The 22691-nt window shown below is 40.3% G+C and overlaps 1 protein-coding gene and 1 long non-coding RNA gene across 10 annotated transcripts in view; one reads left to right on the top strand and one right to left on the bottom strand.

Moving 5' to 3' along the window:
- The window catches only part of HMCN1 (hemicentin 1), a 186131-nt gene extending 182931 nt beyond the window's left edge, over nucleotides 1–3200 (top strand). The window contains exons 105-107 of the mRNA XM_065841673.2: nucleotides 223–342; nucleotides 846–972; nucleotides 1845–3200. Of these exons, the coding sequence (XP_065697745.2) occupies nucleotides 223–342; nucleotides 846–972; nucleotides 1845–2211 (614 nt within the window). The 3' untranslated portion in view covers nucleotides 2212–3200. The remainder of the gene's footprint in view (nucleotides 1–222; nucleotides 343–845; nucleotides 973–1844) is intronic.
- Nucleotides 1–22691, bottom strand: part of LOC139828320 (uncharacterized) — a 66213-nt gene that overhangs the window by 27829 nt on the left and 15693 nt on the right. For 5 of the 9 annotated variants that reach the window (XR_011739831.1, XR_011739829.1, XR_011739835.1 and 2 more), the window contains 6 exons: nucleotides 12875–12966; nucleotides 4878–8307; nucleotides 4653–4773; nucleotides 3889–3951; nucleotides 1628–1688; nucleotides 163–334 (listed from right to left, as the gene is read on the bottom strand). This is a non-coding gene — a long non-coding RNA (uncharacterized lncRNA). The remainder of the gene's footprint in view (nucleotides 1–162; nucleotides 335–1627; nucleotides 1689–3888; nucleotides 3952–4652; nucleotides 4774–4877; nucleotides 8308–12874; nucleotides 12967–22691) is intronic. The other 4 variants (XR_011739836.1, XR_011739833.1, XR_011739834.1 and 1 more) reach the window with 4 other exon arrangements.

Genomic DNA, 22691 nt, shown 5'->3' on the forward strand with positions numbered 1-22691 from the left:
GTCTAAATCACACTAGTCTGCTTTGAAAAAATTACATAAAGTGGTCTGGTACCTCTGTAGTTGAGATTAAAAAAAAAAATCAAGAGCATTTATTGATAGAGGATCCACACACCTCCCACCAACTTTGGCCATGTGCTTGTACATAAATAGGACAAAAACTACCTTGTTCGGTACCAGGTTCAAATAATCCTGACGCGTCCGTGTTCCTGTTTCTTCCTGCAGACATCGATGAATGCGAGAACAGAGACACCTGTCAGCACGAATGCAGGAACACCCCGGGCACGTACCAGTGCGCTTGTCCGGCCGGTTATCGCCTTATGCCCAACGGCAAAACCTGCCAAGGTACGGAGATATTTTATATTTAACGTTTTAGCACTTGATAAAACACTCCCTCATTACAGGCAATTGCAACTGCTTATTCTCTGAAGTCTCCTCAAGTGACATTATGACACATTCAACTCCAGACAAGCACACAGGAGCTCTAGGATCGAACCCAATATAATCCTTAACACACTTCTGTCAAACAAAGATACTATTAGATTTTCTGATTAAACAACTAATTAGGCTCTGTTGACAACTATGGTTTATGTTGGATCGTGGCTGTAGGGCAATTCCATCACAATACACCATCCTGCACAGTGATAAAATGCCAACAAACACAAATGCACATTATTGGAACTCCTGGCTCCAGCATCTCAAACAGCAGGAACGGATTGTGAAAGAGCTCGCTGAGGGCAGAGGTGTCTGTGCAGTCTGCTCAGCCTTCCCTGACCCAGCTACATTTTAACTGTTAAATTCATCTCAGTACCAGCAATTGATTATTTCTCTTTTTTTTTTACCTTCAGATATTGATGAGTGCCTGGAACAGAACATTAATTGTGGACCAAACCAGATGTGTTTCAACATGAGAGGAAGCTACCAGTGCATAGACACACCTTGTCCACCGAACTACCAGCGAGAGCCGCTTTCTGGGTAAGTTTTGTTTTCAGGCCCTTCTCACCCATCCCAAGCTCAGATCCTCAACCTGTATCCATCACATTCTTTCTGCTCATCAGTGTCATTTGCCACTTATGGGGCTACCTTTGATTGGAGTTTTCCGACTCTAACGGCCTAACTTGCCATCAGTTTCACAGCATTTAAAATATTTAGTCATGGAAATAATGCTACAGTTCATGTAAGTTTTGTTATTTTTAACTTACTCTATTTTGCTGTTCTGGAAAAAAGCATTTAAGTTACTTTCATCTTTCAGTATACTCAATGAAATAGCTTGTTTCATAGTCAGAAACCATCTTTTGTCATCAAACTGAACTGGAATGACACTTCAGTTGAAATGGATCATATTCTCTGACTGCTGTCAGTACTGACCGGCAGAGCTCACAGATAACTCCTATTCTGACTTTTTTTAATACCAGTAAAATTTTACTTCCCCCTTATTCAGTCCAAATTCTTTATTTTATGATCTAACACACAGACACTTCACATGGAGCTGCCCATTATGGGTGCATAATGGAGTACATTAAAACTTAAACATTAAGAGTTGGAAAGGTTGGTTTAAAACGTACTAAGAGCAAGGTCACTAAAAAACACCACAGACTTCAACCACAAATATTGTATTCAGTATCTTTACCTCTTGGAACTTTCTGAGATGATCCTGTTGATGGAAAAATGGACATTAAACCGGGCTGCACCTTTAAAGGAACAATGGATAAAGAGTGTATGAGCGTATTATCTTTAAATAGAAATTTAAATTACACAACAGGGGAAGAATTTATCCTTTGAGACCTACAGCAGTACTTAGGCCATCATGCCTTGCGCCTGGGCTAACGTGCTCTGCTTATTCCCAGGTTCTGCCTGAAAAACTGCCCGGCCAATGACTTGGAATGTGACCTGAGCACCTACGCTCTGGAATACAAACTCCTCTCCCTCCCCTTCGGCATCGCCGCCGGGCAGGATTTAATCCGGCTGGTCGCCTACACGCACGACCAAGTCATGCACCCCAGGACAACGTTCTCCATGGCAGACGAGGACCCGGTGCTGCCGTTTGCCCTGAGAGACGAGAACCTGAAAGGCATCGTGTTCACCACGCGCCCACTTCGAGAGCCGCAGACGTACCGCATGGCCGTCAGAGCCCTGTCCTACGGCGTCGAGGGAAATATCGAGTATCGGACAACTTTCATTGTCTACATCGCCGTGTCGGCCTATCCCTATTGAACACCACACTGCCGGACACGTGTTTTAACCACATTTGTACATGCCGGTGGGAACTGCCGCTCCTGCCTGCGGCACAGTTGTGAACCACGACACTTGAAAATGGTGCTAAGCTCTGTTCGTCATCCCTCCTTTCCTGAGGCTGCCTGTCTGCTTCCATTATCCCAAGTCAAGAGGAAAGCCCGTGCCTTTGAAGAACCTGTTACCACTTGCTTTATTTATTACACTGGAGTAGTCATTTGCCGCAGTTTGTGCTGAAAACCAGCAGGGAAAAAATAAATCAAAGATTTGTGGGCAAAGGAGCAAGCAAGGAGCAGCTTCTGCTGAAAGCAATGAAACAAAAGCCTAACCAGAAGGAAAAAAAGACATAATGTCAAGTGGTCTACATATTTTAAAGGTTGCTAAGTGTTTAACAATTTTATATCTCTTAGATTTTTTTTTTTTACTTATCAAATACCTGATAGAATTAGGGCTGTAATGTACTATGTTGTGTGCTGAAATAAATGATACTAAAGGTTGTTTTCAGCTACAGAATCTACAGTACAATTTGGAACTGGTACATTTGATTTCAATGCAAGTTGAGAGATGCCACTGTTTTTTTGGAAGAACAAACAACATGGCCACTTCTACTTTATACAGCAGGTATTTTATAACTTTTTTTTTTTACTCTGACATTCTGTTATAGCCATTTATTTAGCTCAAAACCATATCCACTTCAGTACACCCAGCCCAGCCAGTTAAAATGGTGTGGGTTTTTATGCAAACGGAACATTTTCCTCCAAAGATGATGTAAGTTTGGTTCAATAATGTCAATACACTGTACACAAGTAATTTTGCCAAGATGTATTCTATTTTTATGAAAGTGTATATATGTTTTTTCCAATGTGTATTTTCCATGCAGTATCTCAAGAGCGTTTTACAGTTAAGTTTGCATAAAAGAACAATGTCAGTACATTGAAAATAATCAAAATAAAGGTTCCCATTGCCTTTGAGGTTGCTGTTTTATCAGTCATTGCCAGACACGATATAAGTCACTATCATTTCAATACATATTGAAAAAGAAAGAAAAATCATGGAAAGGCATTAAGATTGGAGCCCGCTAGAAATTACCAACGGTCACTCTGCAAGTTCTGCTGTTTTCAGTCAAAGGGAGGACGAGGGAACCACACAGGGGCTGAACTATGGACTTGCAGGTGTCACGTTGCATGATTGGGTTGCAAGGAATGGACCAAGACTAATGCACTTCACTTAGTTAAAGTACATTTTTAGTGATGGGGTCAAATTGCTCCACAATGGAATTTTGACTCTCTTCAATATTATTCATATTATTAGTTATATAATACAATATATAAGAATATATATGTAATATAATAATAGAATATTATATTATGATACTATTCAATATTATTTTGTTACTCTCTCCTTCAATATTATTAATCAATCATTCCACCCCTAATGTTGCTTTTTGTTCAATTTACATTGCAATAAGTGAGAGTCCTGCAAAACAAGGACGACTTAAAAATCATTTTGCTCTTTCTACAAATATATACAAGTGACAGACTGCAAATGAAACAGGTTTGTTTCTTGGAAGCCTGACCTGAAAACTAAAAGCAGTTTAGGAAGAAAAAGAGGGGAACTTTCCTCACAAAGCCATGAGCTACAATCAGTACAGGTACGTACCTCAATTTCATTTAAGGATGAGAGTCACATTGAAAACGATGTCCTTGAGAGAATTTAACTCCACTGTGAGACAGGAAGAAAAAAAATAATAATTATGATATATTTCATGAGAGAATAAAAATAACAGCTTTAATGCAAATCTGTTACTTTTAGGGTTAGGAACTTAGCAGGCAGAAGTCACATAACCACTTCCAGACAGGTGTTCAAAATCTCCAGACAAACAGATCTGCTGCAGATCTACGAGCTCTGTGTATTTTTTTTTAAACTGTTAATTTATTTTTAAATCTAAATTTTAAAGTTTGTAAATACATGAAATACTCTACTGTATTTACTACTTAGGTTAGCAAAACCCTGGATGCATTTTTTTTTTCCATAAAGGAAAATAAAATACCACACAGGGTTTCAGTGTCTAAGGGTTGTATGGCTGAGCCTGCAGGCACTCTGTCCAACCCCCTCCGTTAGTCCGCAGAAATACTTGCAACATACACTTGCAATGCAACAATACTTGCAAAGAGTCGGGAACCCTGTTAAACAGTTAAATGCCATTGTCTCTTTCCCAGGAAGAGTGAAAGTCCCTCTGTAAATACCCATCTACTTAATTGCAGGCTAAGAGCAGAATATGAGAATCTTAAATTCTTACCGAGAAAAACCCCCACCCAAACACCACCACCACAACAAATAACAGTTAAGAGGTCCCAGCGAAAGCAATTGTTTCGGGACAGCTCAGAGATGTGCTGAACGCACAGTTCACGTGTCAGTCCTACCTGGTGCCTGCGCTACTGCTGTGTTGCACAAGCCTCGTTTGATTCCCATTGATGTAACGCGGAATTTCTTCCTGAAACAGCTCCTGTGACACCGGCTCCCTCCTTTGCTCCTGGGCTGTACCTCGGTACAAACATCACAGCATTTAATTAAGTACCGAGATTAACCATACCCTATGAAAGATGGCAAATGTGTTTTATACATTACAAAGATTAATTTATACATACTGGCAGTTGAAGGGTGACAGTGTATGGCATTCCAGCAGCACACCGTGGGGCTCCAGGTGAATGCGTTAGGTACCGACTACATGTCCGCGCGTGTCCCGTCCCAACAGATGGGATGAGGGATGAGTTAACGCTGAACGCGACACACACCCTGACTCAACAGATGAGATCAGGTGTGAGTTAACTCCGGGTAATTCTGCACAGCAATGCAAACTGAATGACAGACAGTCACTCCGGGGGTCCAGTTCTGAATTTGGTATGGTGGTATACAAATTACAGCAATTAGTGACTTGGCAAAAGTATGTTATAATAATAAGACAAAACTTATCAATACATTGATGGCAAAAGCCCTTCTAAAAACAGTGGATTGGCAACAGTTAGTAACTGTAATGCAAAACTTAACGACTTCAGCAGCAGAACTTACAATGGTATTACTTTTGTATGTTCAAGAAAAAGAAAGAGAGAGAGAAGGAAAATTAAGATATCAGAAAGAGAAAGGGAGGGAGAAATATCACCACTCCACAGGTACATCAGTCCCGCAACGACCTCTGGAGGGGGGATGTGTTGAAGATCTACACACCGCCAACCCGTATCATACGCAAGGTTGTTTTATAACCCAGTTCATTTACATGCGAGATAGGAGAAGGCGGTTCATCTCCTCCCTCTGCTCACTCTTCATGCTAATTAGGAAGACTCTTCTAAAAATGGGTCTGGGGTCTCCAAACTGGGGAAAGTTCACAGTACTGACCAGAAGTGAGTTGTCTTACCTGTCGGGGGTAGCTGTTAGTTCGTGGTATATTCTGGTAGTTGGTTGTCTGACAGATGGTTCATCTCTATCATCCCAATTAGGCCATGAGAACTTTCACAGCAACACTGTTAATTGCCCTTATCTTACAAGGTACCTACCTCCATGGCCATAAAACTTTGGGAAATATAAGACGAGGTGTCATCTATCTTTTCCTCCCAAAGTAACAAAAACCAGACGTTTAAGGCATAACAAGGTCCTTTGTTCTGCTAAGGATGGGGGGTGCGCTTCAAGGTTGCCACAGCGTGTTCCAGGAAAACACCCTGTTACAGCTGAGCCTCTGCCAGGCACAACCAGGCGTTCTTTTCCTCCTGCAAAACATCCTTGTTTATTAAAACCTAAAGGAAACTACATGCTAAAATGCAGCACTTCGCAAAAATAAATACATAAATTATAAATAAATGCACAATTTGTTCCACATATAATCCAGTTTGCCAATCCCTTGAGACAGAAATTCCACTGGATTCTTGTTTGTGCAGTGCCTGAAATTAAAAGCTCTGGAATGGGTACAGCAATGGAGCGGCGCAGAGCACACAGCACGGCAGGTTAAGCTAGTTCTCAGATGAGAACGGTGCTCAGAAAAGGCAGGAGTAGCAGCGCTTGACGGATCAACGTCCCCTTGCCAAGTAAGATCCAGACAGCGGGTGCTAAACCAAGCAGAGGATAATGAGTAAAGCGTCCGTCACGGCAATTACGGGCAGGACGCTGCTCTCGGGGTGCAAGTGGGAGCTCTGGCACCCTTTGCCTTCAGAGGCGTTCCTAGTTCTGGCCGCTCACATCTGAAGCTGCTGCCAATAAAAACTTCGACCTTTGAAACCCACGGATTAGCTTATGAGGCTGGAATCCAACCGCCCACCCCGCGCCTGCCCACACGGGCGGAGAAGGGGCCACGCAGGATGGTGCGGGGGGGGACGTGGCACCAGCACCAAACCAGTCACAATTAATCACCCCAGCACAGTGATGCACGGAGAGATGTCTGGCACAATGCCGTTTAACCTCGTCCCTAACGAGATGCTGCAACCAACAAATACACCGATGGGTGAGGGCTGCTGGGCAGGTCTGGCGTCTTGTTTCTGCGGAAAACCAGGGGCAGATGAAGGCTCCTCCAGCCTTCTGGGCTTCAACCTCTGCTTCTGAGATTTCTGATTTGTCACAAAAGCAAATGGGTATCACCTTCAACGCTACAGCCCCACACTGAGAAACAAACACCCAAGTCTGGACATTCAGAACACACTCTACACCAATGCTCATTCACGTTGCACTCAGTGACTTGCTCAAGCCCAGGCGTATTTATTGCTGGGAAATCACACAGGCCACTCCCACACATACTCACTTTGCTGCTGCTCCACATGACCTAAAAACACCCTTAGCAAATGACTTTGTCCTTTCTGTCCCTGGACAAACTCTTTGAGGCTCGGGGTAGCTCTGGGTGTGAGCTGAAACACAAAGAAAACACCAGAGAGGGCCAGAGGTAACCAGGGCTGGGACACATCCAGCAGCATCGCACCAACAAACTCAACATCCCTGCACAGCGTTTCCAGCCACACCCTGGGAATAATGTTACATGTGATAATTCCTCACTGGCAGCAGACTTTTATAAACACATCTGCACGTCTGGACACAGTTAACACAACTCCAATCGCTTTTCAGACCATTGAGTTCAGCTATTCTGCATCTTCAGCCTACAACTGGCTGATTCTTCTGGTTTGATAAATTTGGTATTAGAAAGGGAAAAAAAGAATACCTGGTTACAGATAGAGGCACACGGATAAAAAGGAGTGCTCTTAAATCTTTTACACAAAGGTTGGAATTATTATTTATGAATACCCAAATGCTGGGGCCATCAGAAACACCATCAAGCGATAAAGCAGTTCAGATTTCATAGCAGAGGTTCAGAATGCTGTGTGTGATTGCTGCAAGCTGTGATGATTCGGGGGGACCCACCTCCACGTCATGGAGAAAACCGGAGGAGCCTTTCCTGCACAGCTGAGCTCCAGGTACCTCCTCAGGTCAGGCTCTGGGACAGCAGGAGGTTGCTGGCACACAGGACATAACACGCATGAGCAGGCTGAGAAGAAATCGTGGGCCTGCAATGACCCTGAACCTCAGAAAAAGCTGCAGCAGTGCAGCTTTGTACTGCTGATCAAAATATTGGCACCATCTAAAGCAAGCCACATACCAAAAGACAAAAAAAAAAAGAACATGTACAAGTAGAGCAAAAGGACACTACTTGTATTACTTCAGTGAGCGAGCACATGGCATCCACAATCCACAAATGTACCTTCTCTCTTCTGAATTTGTCCCAGATAATAAAGATAATTTTTCATACACTTTCCTTGCCAACATATCACAGATCGCAGGACAGAGGTAATTAGACCCAAAGTGGAAAATAATACATACATTTTCAACACATAATGGCTATCTGCAGTAACAGTGAACACAACCGATCTTACCCACCACTGCTGCTGGTCTTGCAGTTCTCTCAGGAGAATAGCCAGGAGACAACCACGTAAATAATCCTTCCACTCTGGCACACAGCAGCTCCTCAAATATTGCTGTGAGGTACCCAGGAATTTCAAGACGGCACTCACAGCTCATCTTTCCATTGGTGGGGAAGGAGAAGACAACCTGATGGGAAGATAACCTCAGTTAATTTTTCTCTGTATGTGAGGATTATAAAACTGAGGCCATTTTGGGACTGAGAACAAGGTGAGATAATTTCTTGGATAAAACGTGTAAGAAGCAAAAAGAAAAAAAGTATAGCAAATAACATTATCTTTCCTAAAATGTAACAAGCTAGGACACAAAAGTAAGGACTGTAGAGTTCTTGATCTTGATAGCTTAAGCGGCTTTCTTACTAATAACTTCTCATCTCATTTCAGACTAGTTTGCATACAGGTCAAGAGTACACATCTTAAGTAGAATCTCTCTTGAGCATGGTTTAAAAAAACCGTGTACGCTGCCTGTGAAATGGGTAAATCAGTTATCTGGAATTCGGAGTGGTTTAGCTGGCGATGCACTGAGACCAGCAACCCACCAACCCTTTAAGCAGCTTACCAAGCAGTGAGACAAACCCCAGTCCAGCCCTTCTTCTGGCTGGACCACAGGAACTCTCTCTTGTAGAGAACATTCAAGTGGTATCAAAAAATCTGGGCTGTACAGATATGATTTAGCCCATAATTAAAGCAAGGCCAAACTCTCTTGCTAGAAAAACATGTAGCACAGCCACTGGCAAATACTTAAATACATTTGTATGTAAAAGCTTAAAAAACATTAAAATCTGTCTTGGCTCAACAACTCCAGAGGAAAAATCATCCAGGATCCCTGAGGAGGAGAATCCTGCCAGTGCCCCTAGTTCCCACCATCCCTAGAAGGGCAGAGGTGCATAAACACAGCTGAGTTCCACACAACATCCCAGTTCCCCCAACAGCCATCATACAAATTTAGCCATCTTGCCTCTAGCATCCGATGCTATAGATCTAGAGTGAGGATGGAAAAACTGGGAGAGGAATGAATTCCTAAATGCCACAGACACAAGTGTCCCAGCTCCTCTCTGAAAGCAGCAAATGAACAGGACTTCTCCCCACCTGAAGAGGAAAATACAACCATGCGAGTGACTGGAAGTGAAGAAGCAAAAACACCACAAGAAAATAACATTAAAAACATATGCTGAAGGGACTACAAGAGCCCTAGTGATAAACCGGAGGGGTACCAGAACAGTGCTGTTCCCGCATAAATGTCCTGTGGACAAATCTTTAATGCCAGAGCGCTTACAAATGGCAGATAGGCTGAAAAGGCGTTCAAATCTGTGGCAAAACTATTGCCTCCTCAATTCCTCTTCTGCCTAAAGGAACGGGACTCTGAATACAAGCCTTGTAAATAACTGGGATTACATCAAGTTTATTCATCCTTCCTGATCATGGTCTGCTAACAGAATTAGCTCACAGATCTTCACATATTTACCAGCCGCACAGGTCAGGTTCCTTTTCTGCGCCCTGGCCTCGACTGAAAGAGAATATTTGTGGTTTGCTTACTGGTTCCTCTGAAATGCTCTCAGTGATGCGGAGACTGATAGAGAACCTCAAACTGGGTGTAACCCTGCAAAGCCTTTGCCAAAATATTACCGCTAACATTTCGCAGCTCATGTTTTGAAAAGATTTTGGATGCATAAACGATGTTGTCCTTTAATAGATTGGGCTGTAGCACAGAAGAGGTTTTTGTTCACCAGCTGAAATGCACAGAAAGGTAATAACATGGGATTTTTATCATGTGTAGTAGCTTCACTGTAGACAAGCAAAGAGCCGTCAGTGATTACCAAAGTCGCACCAAATCAAAGCCAGTCACAACCTTGCTAAAAACCCCAAATTAGGGTCTTCAAATTGGACACCCCACCTAATCAAAATACCTCTTAATCACACAAACAGTTCTGAGCAGCTACTAAGAACAATAGCAAAATTTTTACTTATAGCTGATGTAAAACAAATTTTCCTGGTAGAGATTTGAAAATGATACACAGAACAAAAAAGACACATTGCTAAATTAATTGCCACAGCATGAAAAAGAGCATCTCCAGAGCAGCTAGTAAAAACAGCCTGCATTTTGCTGAGAACTATAATAACTTTTTGAGAAGTTGTTATTTGGGCAGTCAGGTTCAGCAGTGAAGTTCAGCCTTTGCCAGGCTACTCATTGTTTATTAATAAAGTCCTGTTGACTATCTAAATAAATCACGTAGCACTGGCTTTGCTCCCACTTTGTGTGCTAGAAAATAATTACTAGAAAATAACAATGACTGGATCACCAGCCTGAAACTTCAATCTGAAACGGTAATTCTAAAATCAGAGATATTTTGATGATCTAGAAAGACTTGAAAAGATTAGCCATCAGTAGCTTTTACAAGTATTTGTACAAGTGACAACTGACTGTCTCTGGACATCTCACTTGCGTAACACTTTGTAACACACGCTGTACTAACTTGGACAAGTTTTACTTGGAGCCCTATTACACAGCTCGTCACTATCCGTCTCTAAATCAATTTATTCCATCCTTAACACGGCTCCTTTGGTGCCATGGTCTGGCGCTTCGGTAGTTTTCCAGCACAGACAGTCCTGAAAGTGGAAGATGGACTGTTTCAGCTGCAAACATGGACAGCACTTGACAAACACCTCTGACCACTTAAAGCTGAGCTGAGAAAAACCCACACCTTTTTTCCTCTAGCTAGAATAATTCTCAGCCTCTCTGATATTCCCGAATGGATGGATGTTCAAGCTGGCAAAACCAAAACTGTCTCTTCACCAGCTTTTCTGCCAGCCTTTGTTGTGGGGGACTACAGGGGGGTTCGTGGATTCCCTGACGGAGGGCATGGGAACAGAAATTAGTCTTGAAGATATGAAGGCCTACCCATGAGAAAGATGGGAGTAAAGGAGTATCCGGAGATGTTAAGGATGTACCCGTGAAAGAGAAGGGAGTAGAAGAGTAACATTGATGATAGCAAAATTAGACAATGAGATGTTACTGCTGTAACTTGTAACCAATAGTGAAGAGACACATGAATTGATAAAACTGTATAAAAATGCACTTGTGGCAATAAATGGCATCTACTACTTTCATCCTGGAAGAACTTGGTCTATGTCCTTTGTCCATCTCAACCACGACACTTTGTTTCTTTCAACAAGTGCTTTTGATACTCAGATACGCAACCCGGATAACACCTTCGACTTAAACATTTGGTCTGAATTTTTTCTTAAATATCATAACAATACAGCCATCTCTATACCTTAAAAGCTGTAATGACTATTACAGCACAAGCTTTATATGCCTGAGCATCCAGACTTTCCAGGCATCTCTCAGTAATGGAAATTACCTTTTCTCCCACAGTGAATCACCGCTGCAAAGATCTTTATCTTAGCCTAATAATATAAGCTGCTACTTCTTTGCTTTCAAGTTCTCTACAGCCTCTCTTCACTGTCAAGAACCAGCCTTGCTAGACTTTCAAATACATTTGCTCTTCTTCTCAAATTGCCCTTCGTACTTGGCAGAATTCCCCTCATGCACACTCAGAAGCTCTTCACTTTGCTCCTTCACATCTTTCTCCAGAGTGCTCCTCTGTTAGGATGTCATTGGAGATAAAAGACAGCAAAGATGGTGAAATTCTTAACTACAGGAAAGGAGTCTAACACCTTTTTCTGTAGTAGCTATCTGAAAAAAATAGTTTTGGAATGTATTAAACATCTTCCAGTGTAAACAGCACTTTTATAATTATTTCCCTATGAAAGGGTTCATTATTGAACTGGTTTTCTTTTTTTCAGTATTGCAAACTCTGTATGTAAAATCCAGATAAACTCCATTCCACTCCACACAGAAAACACACTAGATGTGTGTGCATGGATTTTAAGACCTGATCTGCAAACTGCTCCTCAGGCAAGGGGAGCGGGTTCCTCTGGGTCACAATCTCAGATATAAACAATGCACTGATATTTGTCCACTGCCACTACACCAAACCCCGTGATGCAGAAGAAGAATTCCTGAAAATATGCACACTGCTATCAACAAAACCAGAGTTTTAAGTGGCAGAGTATGGCTAAAATGAGTCCTCATTGCTGCTACGCACAAGCATACAGGAGCGCAAGCCTTTCAGTAGCTAAAGGGGTCCCAGAAGAAAGGTGAAGTGGCACTGGAAAGGTCCCTTCAACCCAAACTACTCTGTGATTCTATGGAATTTTGCAAGAGTTGGTTATATATTTTCATTAATGACTAGGGTGAGGCGATTATTAGCAGATGACCTAAAAGGTAGAGGGCAAATTTAGAATTGAAGTTGCTAACAAAGTTGATCAGTTGTAGATACTCCCCGCAAAGACCAGGATGGTGTTCAAAGATCAAACCCTAAGTATTACACATTAGGCAGGAAAATACAATTGCAGAAATTCAACACACATGATGCCTTGTTATGGCTGCATTTCAAAAGGAACTGAGGTAGCACTGAGGATCACCAGCTAAATGAGTTAGTGTTCTCACAGAGATGGAAAACGCTTCCCACTGAAGGGAATGCAAAGCATGCGATGTATTTTTGTTTCATTGTTTGTTAGTTATCATACAACTTCACCCACAGTATCACATCCTGAATTGGGCCCTGTGTTCCAAGAAAGCCGTAGATCGCTTTGGAGAGACTCTGATGAGAACAAATAATCATCGCTATTACCTGAATTATCACAGCGCTGGAAAAGGATCTCTTCTCTTGCTAGATGTTATCAGAAGACATTCATTGATATTTTTTAGATTAAATCTGATGATCTGCAACACAAAAAAATAATCAAACATTATAAAAATTGTCAGCTCTGCTGGGAGTAGCAGCTTTGATATGACAGATATTCAAGGAATTTTCTACTCCAGTTTTCTGTAGGTAGATTTTGTCAGTAAATAATGCATTTGATTACATTTCACTATTATGCAGTGGGATTTTTTAAGCTGTTTTGCTCCTATTTGAAATAAGTTTACAAGACTTGTAAATGAGAACATCTGGTAAAACCCTGCGATCTGCCAAACAGTCTTGTGAAAGAGTAATTGCTCCAAATAGACGGTATTTGCAACGCTCTTTAATATTACTCCAGACACAGGAATCACATAAATGTAAAAGTTTAAAAGGATAGAAGTAACATCATATCCCTGACATCATCGCTAAGTGTCCATATTTTCTGAAGTTCGCATATGAATCACAAGCAAACTACTGTCCTGGCAGAAGGTAAAGGTCCCAGAGGGTGAACATGCATGATGTTCACCGAAAAAAAAAACACAAGGAAAAAGAGAAAGAGAGAAAAAACTACAGATATTTATCATGCTCTATGGACATCTTCATTTTCCAAGTGATTATTCATAGATTTAGTGGGACAGAGAAGAAACTAGTGAATTCAACTGCTTTCACAAGCAAATATAAGGTTGGAAGGGACTCCAAAGAATGATTCTATAATTTTATTTGACAGCTGTGCCAACAGGAGTATTTCCTTTCATTCAACAGTTACATGAAGGGACTAACAGAAACACTTTCTCACTCTTTACTATGTAGTAATGTGATTTTGCTACAAAATACATGAACTGGTAAAGCTGCATTTTTAAATTATCCTGTACTATCCTAAACTGGCTTTTCAGAAAGATATTTATGTGTAATATCAGAGTTTAGCATTTTTATCACTAAGAAGATCCAAGTTTAAAGGTAACTTTGGTTCCAAAACGGGATTAAAAGACAGCCTTGTACTGTGATCAAGATGCCCTGACAGTGTCACCTCCAACAATAGTATAATCAAACATTCCTTCTGATTTCACATGAAACAGAAAGATGCAGATGCTATGTGCCTTATTTTTCACAAGTACCGTGGTACCCATGGCTTTTCGTACTCTTAATCTCATCAAAATTTGTTTAAATTTCATGGTTAGCAAGAAAAAAAAATACAATAAGTAAAGCACAGAGGGGAAGGGCAAGGTTCAGAGGAACAACTGAGTTCTCCCATCTTCACCCCACGTCCTCTCAGCCACCAAAGCTGCAGCTACTCCCAGCAGAAAAAGGACTAAAGTTAAATGTCAGGGCCATTGGCGTTCACACTCCAGCAGCAGGGAGCTGGGAAATGACTGTTGCAATGGCCAAGTTCTACTGCCTGTCTGAACGCAACTCTGCAGCAGATGGCCATGATACACGACTGAGGACACGGAAAATAACCCGATCCATTCACAGTAAAGTCATGTCTCTAAAATAACCGGCCCCGCTCCACCGTCTTACAGCAACCGGCTCACAAAATCACAATAGCTTAATAATACAATCTCAGTTTCACTGTTGTCTTGTAGTGACGCAGATCACGAGGACAGTGCGAGAACCTACTTGATCGCAAGGCTGTTTCCAGCCCTCAGTGATACAATGCTTAAGAACCTTCTAATTTCCTGCATAATCCGATTTACAGACCGCTTAAAACTACCTGATTTTTGGTTGCTATTGCCATTTAGTTTAAACAATTCTCTTCAACTCAGTGCCCCAGATCATTACTGCTTAGAGGTATTTACACACAGAAATCAAAGCTCTTTTTTGCTAGAATTAGCAAACTCTTCTTTGGTTACCTCTTGCATCTTTCCATTACTTTATTATCGTAGCTCCTCTTTTCACCTCTCTTAGTTTCAGTAGCTTGTGCATGAGCAGCCAGAAACACTCACAGTATTTCATGTCAGACCACAGGGTTTGGTTAATAATTTTAGACTATTTTCTCTACTTTCACTGAGTCTAGAACCCCGAATTTCTGAAAGGTGCTGGTCTAAATGTCACCAGAAAAATCTCAACAACATGTCACAACAACCACAAAGTTTTATCTGGCCACATAACTAACTTTGCTGAGCAACCTCGGGAGAGGAACACCAGGGCGTTACCATGAAGTCAGGCAGAGTCATCAGCCCAAGCCAGAGCCCTGGAACAGAACGTTATGAATATAACATCAGCCCTCAAACGGTGCCAAACTTCTGCAACCTTTGCAAATTCTGCAGCCATCTCACTGACCCCCCATGGGATTCCCAAAGACAAAACCATATCAAGCTATTTGCTGGCAGCCAGCGTCCTTCCCGTTTCCTCCGTGACTGTATATTCCAGTTAGTCCCCACTGCTGATGACTGGGCAGCTTGTCAACAATGCCAAATTCTACCTCTCCTACACGTCCCATCTGCAGCCCAGCCCAGCATCATCAAGGCCCCGCTGGCTGAATAAACCCACATACATCATCACCAACACCCGGGGGTTCGGTTGTACTGCCAGTGCCTCTCCGATTGTACTTACGTCCTCTAAGATCTCCTTGAACTTTACTGCTCCAGGTTCAAAATTGCTGATAAGCTGCTACTTAACATATGATATTTAAAGTTTCACTTAATTGGCCCACTTTGTCACTGGATCTAATAATCATAGGACCATAGAATGGTTTGGGTTGGAGGGACCTTCCCAGCTCCCCCAATGCCACCCCTGCCATGAGCAGGGACATCTTCACCAGCTCAGGTTGCTCAGAGCCCCGTCCAGCCTGGCCTGGGATGTCTCCAGGGATGGTTCATCCACCACCTCTCTGGCCAACCTGGGCCAGGCTCTCACCACCCTCTGTGTAATAATGTAATATAATAATACAGCTGGTCAGAATGGAAGGCAACTACCAGCCCTACATACCCACTAGTCACCAGGTATTTCAGTACATTTGAGGTGAAAGAAAAAGGGTTCATCCCGTCTCCACAGCACTTACAAAACACAACAGTCAGATAATAACGCCAGTCTGTCCTTCACGTTCTCCTCATTGAAAATACTGGAAAGAAATGCCGCAACAACCTCAAAGCCTCAAGACAATATTCAGGATTTGTACAGATTTGCAAAAATCTTTTAGAACAGGGAGCTACTTACTTTCTGTATAACCCCTGGGAATTTAAAAGCATTGTGAAGTTTAAAATTTATTATACACACAGGAAAAAACAGGCCTAGATCTTTTGTGGTTTTTCACTAAGAAGAAACAGGCTGGAATACATTACAATATCATCTCTTATTTTACTGATTAAATAACAAATTTAGGGAATTTTCCTACTTGATGCTTTCCTAGGATCATTTAGCAATTACTTGTAGCAAGGCCCTAAACAAAAAATTTATCATCACATTCATAAATCACTGCAAATAACTGAGTTTTCCTGTTTGTTCTTCACTCTGTGCAAATTACGCACAACATGTACACACTCTTTTTCAATGTATTTTTAGAAATAAGTGTTCAAGTTTCATCAGAGGTTGAATAATGGGCAAAATAGTTATGTCTTCCTTACAGAATACAAACGGAATGAAGCTCAGATTTGCATTATGGTTTGAATTTATGCTGGTTCTTTATCAAGTTGTAGAATTATTTCCTTTGCTGCCAGCTACACTGAAAACACCAGCAGCCTCAACTCCTTACTGATGCATTTGAGGTAGTTTCATGATTAGAAATTCTCAAGTGAATTCAATTCAAATCCAAGTGAAAAGGAGGATGCCCCAGAAGTATAACCCTTTAACATATCCTATTCTTAGAACTCTAGTATTTGGATAGAAAAATCACTTGAACACATTAAAATTAAGCACCAAGTGGATTTGGAATTTAAACACCTGCGACTGAAACACTTTGCTTATAAAACCATTTTTTGTCATGCCAAAAAATGCTAAACAAAAAAAGCTTCACAGAAACACGTAATAGCATGTATAACCAACTGAAAGGGTCACAAACTGACTCCTAAAAAGCTAGGAGCAGAATCTTATTTAGAGTTTGGATCTTGCTGGTCTAAACTGGTCTCATAATTTCACATTAGAACAGATCTATGTATTTTTAAATACACTATTTTCACAGTAGCTGTTTCTTTATCTGTAAATACATGTTGCATAATGTTGGGCATTCTGAAATTCATTTCCTAGAATTTGATCAACTGTCTGTAGTCCACCCGCTTCAGCTTCTTCATCCTTACACCTTACCTAATAATTTTTCCTGTTAGTAGATGCCAGTTTTAAGGATTCCAAAGATAATTTTCAAAGTGTGGATTTCACATTGCACTTACAAAAAGTTAAGCTAAACACTTAGAAGGAATTGCTGTTCTGAAAAGACTGGTTAATTTGGGGCATATCGTTACTTGAATCATGTGCTCTATTCTTAGATACTTGATATGTCTCCTCTGAGCATAGTTAAAGAAAGCAAAAGAGGAGGAAAAGAACTTAACTCCCTGCCAGAAGGGAACTCCTGCAATCTTGAGGAACAGGTAATTAAGTGGACTCTCAGTTTTAGATTTCTAAAAGCTAATACTTATTTCAGTTCTAACCTTGGACTTCATTATAGTCAGAGATCAACAGAAATTTCCTGATACACCAGAAAGATATTTGGATGATAAACAACTGAACCAAGCTATTTTCTTCATTTTGCCCCATTATTCCCTCAGTAGATCAGGTTCAAAATCCTGCCTTTGCTGCAAATTGTTCCTTTTTCAGACTTAGATCAGGACTGCACAACCTGTGGTGCACCATAGCCTTGCTGAATAATGTACATTTTTGCAATCATTTCATTTATTGGAAGAATCTTCTTGTTATGTTTAAACTGCAAAGGGGCTGCTGTGTTCCCAGTGCCCTGTTTTGTGTGACTCTTGCGGGAGGACTGAGAAGAAAACTGATTTCTCAGAGGCACAGTTGATATTGAAAGCACTTAAAAGGGAATATAACTATTTCAACGGTCATTGGAACTGAAGGGAAAACGAGCATTTTTGGCTATCTTTACCTTCGACAAAGAAAAAGTGATTTTTCATGCTGAGACAATCCACTCAGCCTAATACCTGCTCAACTCTTGTTCACTGTGTCTTTCACATAACAGAATCCTAATAGGCAAAAGCAAAGTACTGAACATTTCAGAGGAATAATTCAGATTCTTGTAAAACTATGAATGACCAAAACCAGGTGTTTACAATAACAAAAAAGCAGTTTCCACAAGCCCCTGGCAGCTTTCACTAAAGCCTTCTCCACCAGCATTAATAGACAGTATTCAGTGCTGCCAAGAAAGGGGTTTTTATACATTAACTTCGTATTCTTTGACCTTCAAGACTTGCCTGTTGAATACACATCAGAAGCGTTCCTGTTCATTTCTCACTATGAAGTCGAGCAACAGCAGCAAAGTTTCAAAAAAGAAAAAGAAGTCTTCACAGAGAAGTAAAAATTCACAACTACTTGTCTCTCTTACGTACAGTTACACTGATCCAGCAAGTCTTTCCCCGTTGAATATAGACTGTTAAACAGACCATTTTAGCTTGAATACAGAAGAGGTGAAAGCTTGAAAATGCGTTAAACAGATTATTTATAGTAGCCTGGGTGTGATGATTCTTCATGTTACAAGAAAATTACTTCATACCAAGTCTGAAAAAAAAAAAACAACCAACGAACACCTCACAATGCTGTCTGAAACGTTTTCAGTGCTTTTTGCCAAAGCAAGGGGGTTATTCTTCAGCTGTATAAAAAGTGGTGACTGTTTCTGGGAATCTCTGTTAACAGTCATGTAGGTGGTAATGAAGTAACTGCTGCCTGGAAGAATTTTCTGCGTGTTTCATTCACAAATTAACCAGGAGTCAGTGCTAATTCCCCTACTACTGTTTAACTGGGACTCCCTGTCTAACCATTAAAAATTTCTTATGTTATAAAGAGGTACATGTAACTTCTTGCTCTCCTAGCTCTACCTCTTTTTTCCTACCTGGAGCACCTTGTATTTCACATGTTAATCTTCCTTATTCTTATGCACCATCCTTCATATTAATCAGATCTTGCATGACATTTTTTTCTTTCTATAGTTGAATCTCTTATTTTCTTCCTGTTATTATTCAGTAGGAGAATTAGTATATACACTGTATTAATTAAAAAAAAAGAACAAACAATATGGAATATAATTCATTTTGTGAGGCGTTTTTATGAGGCAGCAGTCACTTTTTAATCAGGCCATCTGGATCCAAATCAATAACCATTTCACTAGACCCAGCTTAGGAGGGGAATAATTCATATACTGCGAAAGAAAGAAAAACTGAATATTTCTGATTTATTACAGTAAGGTCCTGTTCTGCCAGACATTCTCTCAATGTACTCCTCTAACTCTCTGGCATTAAAAGTCTGCCCTGTGGTGTGAATCGGAGCATGCATTCCACACAAAATGAGATTTCAGCCTAGTGCCTAGCTTTGATATAAAAACTTACGTCTTTTGGAGGAAATTGTTCAGACCCACTTCGAGATATTACGATAGCTATGAAGTGATGGTCTTGGGCTCCAGAGGAAGCCAAGGTATGTCCATCTCTAGATGTAAACAGCTAGCAGACCTGCTCCTCCTCTTCCTCTTCAGGATATTCAGTAATGTCTGCAGCTCTTCTGGAATAAAAACATTTCTCCTACTGATTTAAGTAGTACTGTAAAAATAAAAAAACAGACCCACAAACATGCAGATTCTATCCTTCATCTTCTACCTATCATTTTGGCCTCATCTGTTATCTCTCCGAGGACAAAATAATTTCTAAGTCATATTTTTCTCTTTACTTACTTGTAAACCATTCTCTCAACTCTTTAGGAGCTGGAAATGCCACATCTATATTTACATCAACTGGATGACGTATGTGAACATATGACCCTTATTACAGCAGCTTGATACGGTGGAATTCATTGCAATACTACTGATGCTCATGCTACTCATCAACCACAGAAAAGCAACGGTATTAATATTCCTTTGTCTTAAAAGTCATCATATTTAAGAGATATTTGAATTAAATATTTTTTTGTTATAATCAAATAAAACATGCCAACAAAACGTCACCAGTTCTAGCACGCAAGAAAGTAACTGATCACAGAAAGCAATGCAGGGAAGTGTCTTCTGATCAATTATCAGATGTCCCAGAAGAATTAATTGTAATTCCATGCCCTTCCCACATTAGGGCTCCTGTCTCCTCTACATCATTCTCTTTCCTTTCCCCTCCATGATCAGAAGCCTGGAACTGCATCAGTCCTTCCTGCAAGAGCAAAAGTTTTCTGTGATTCTTCCTCATTTTTCTTCGTAACTCATTTAACAAGACTTCCAGCACTCTCACTTAACTTTCAATTAAATTCCTTCTAGGGTAAAGCCGAAAAAGAGGTACACGTACCAGTGAATATTTAACAGACCAACATTAATCTAAATGCATGTTCTCTTGTTTTCTTTCAACTTTATTTCACTTTTGCTCAGTTTCTTTCTACAACTTCTGCTGGGACTCCCCAGCTGCTCTTAAAGCTGAGTTCCCACAGGGTTCCAGATCGCTGCAAACATAAGTTAGTTTATATATGACAATTACATGATATTTTGAGGATACTGATGGGTTAGAAACAGGGATCAATGAAGGGACTGAAGAGAAATGAGGCCTCTGTCAGACCAGGCCCAGATTAACACAATTATTTTCATGTTATTTTCTAGAATTGGACTGGTTTACATTTTCCATGCAATCCCCGGTAGATATGAACACATCCCAAAACCACCATCACAAATGTGACTGACTGATGAACTGTGGAAAAAGCAAAGGCCTGAAAAGGCATAAGAATACAGCTGAGTCGTGGGCATCAACATAAGGAATCCATTAATCCTGAAATAAAAGACATTAATAAATTGCACTCTAACTACAACAATCTCAATATATAAGCAAAGCAGGGTTTGTAATGAAAGGCTTCTTTTTTTTTTTTCTTAAAAAAAATTGCAATCAACTAATGAAGTTAGGAAATACAGGTAAGATTCTGGATACACCTGATAAAATCTAATGAAGAGTTTACTCTGCCTGAAACTCTTGCCAAATTAAATGACTGGTCAGTTGGTACTTAACTGAAGCAATGAAGTATCAGACAACAAATAATGTTTGTTCTTTCCAGCTAGATTAGCTAACCACAATATTAAGTTCCCTGTGTTGCTCTGAGATTAAGAAAAATAGTGGTGGAGCTGTATCTCTTTATTTACTCATCAGGAATGTAATGAGTCTTGTTTGCCCAAATGCACAAGAAATAAAAACAGGGAAATGGAACATTTTGTACTTTCCCTTTCTTTTTCTTTTTCCCAGCTCTAAGTCCCTCCCTGAAAACAAAGGGAAGACCAGCAGAACCTGATGATGATGATGATGATACAAACCCCACGTCAAAATTGCCTGATCACACGCTGAAATGCCAGCACAGACATTAATACCATTTCAGTGCAGCTGTGACACCACAATTTAAAGATGTCTGTTAATCCACTTCGGGAATTATTCCACACAGTGTACATGGAGGCGAGACTTGCCTGCAAAAGGAGCTTAATAATGTATATGGTATGGAAAAAGAGATTTTTACCGGCACTTGTGAAAATCCTGTTTCACCCTTCAGCATAAATGACTTCACTAAAACTCTGACACCGAGCCCGTTGCAATACTAGAAATAAACCCAAACTCATTTTCTATCTGGGTACCTTAATCTCAAAAAAACCCCTACTGCATCTTGAACCAGTCTTTCAAAATTATGTTCCCCAAAAAACCTCCCTATTTCATCTTCAACCAATCTTTCAAAGTGTGTTCCTCTAAATTAATATTTGATTATGTATAAAAAAGTGCTGTAAGGAAAAGTGATACATAGATTTTCAAATATTTTTTTTTTCTGCACAGGTAAGAGATCAAATTTATGACAAGCCCAGTTTTCATGTATGACAAAAGTAAATGAAACCCAGGGAAGCTGGTAAAAATCCATTATATTTTGTCAGATGTTGCTAGGTAAAATTACTTTGACATGAAGGAAAGAAAACGTGGTGCAGTATCCATTTCTATTTGAAGCTTGTATAATTAATGCTAAAGAAACTTTAACAACCATCTAACAGTCATTCAATTATAACAAACTCACGTTAAATGAAGATAATTGCAACTGAATTCTGGTAACTGCAGTTTGAGAACTCATCACTTACACTTTGCAACCCCACATCACCTCTGACGTTCCAAAACCTTAATTCATAAGAGAAATAAAACAATACAACTTTACCAAAATATCCATAGCAGATAATAAATGTAGCAGCAAATCACAGTTACCCATATTTTCAAGTTGTATATGTACCTAATTGTCTTCATATGACTTAATTGAGTACTGGCATGTTAAGAGAACCATGATAAAAATGTTGAGTGTCTGTTACATTTTATTTACTACTTCATATGTATACATTTTTCACCTCCGGTAGCTAGGCAATATTAACTGGGACTTACAGCTATACTGGCTGTGAAATGATAGAGTCAACAAACCTCCTCCATATCATGGATATACCCAATAATGTAGTCTTAAATGTTTTGCTTGATCAAATGATAAATTATTTAAGTTATGTGGATCTTAGTACTTTTCTATAAAACCAATCTCACCATGTTGACACTCGTCTGCTACCCTAAAAACTTCTTCCCTAAGTTTAAATATCTGCAGACAGGTACCTTTTTTTCCTCAAATCACAGAGTTTCTTTATCAAGCTTAT

This window comes from Patagioenas fasciata, chromosome 6 (assembly GCF_037038585.1).
Source record: "Patagioenas fasciata isolate bPatFas1 chromosome 6, bPatFas1.hap1, whole genome shotgun sequence".
Lineage (NCBI taxonomy): Eukaryota > Metazoa > Chordata > Aves > Columbiformes > Columbidae > Patagioenas > Patagioenas fasciata.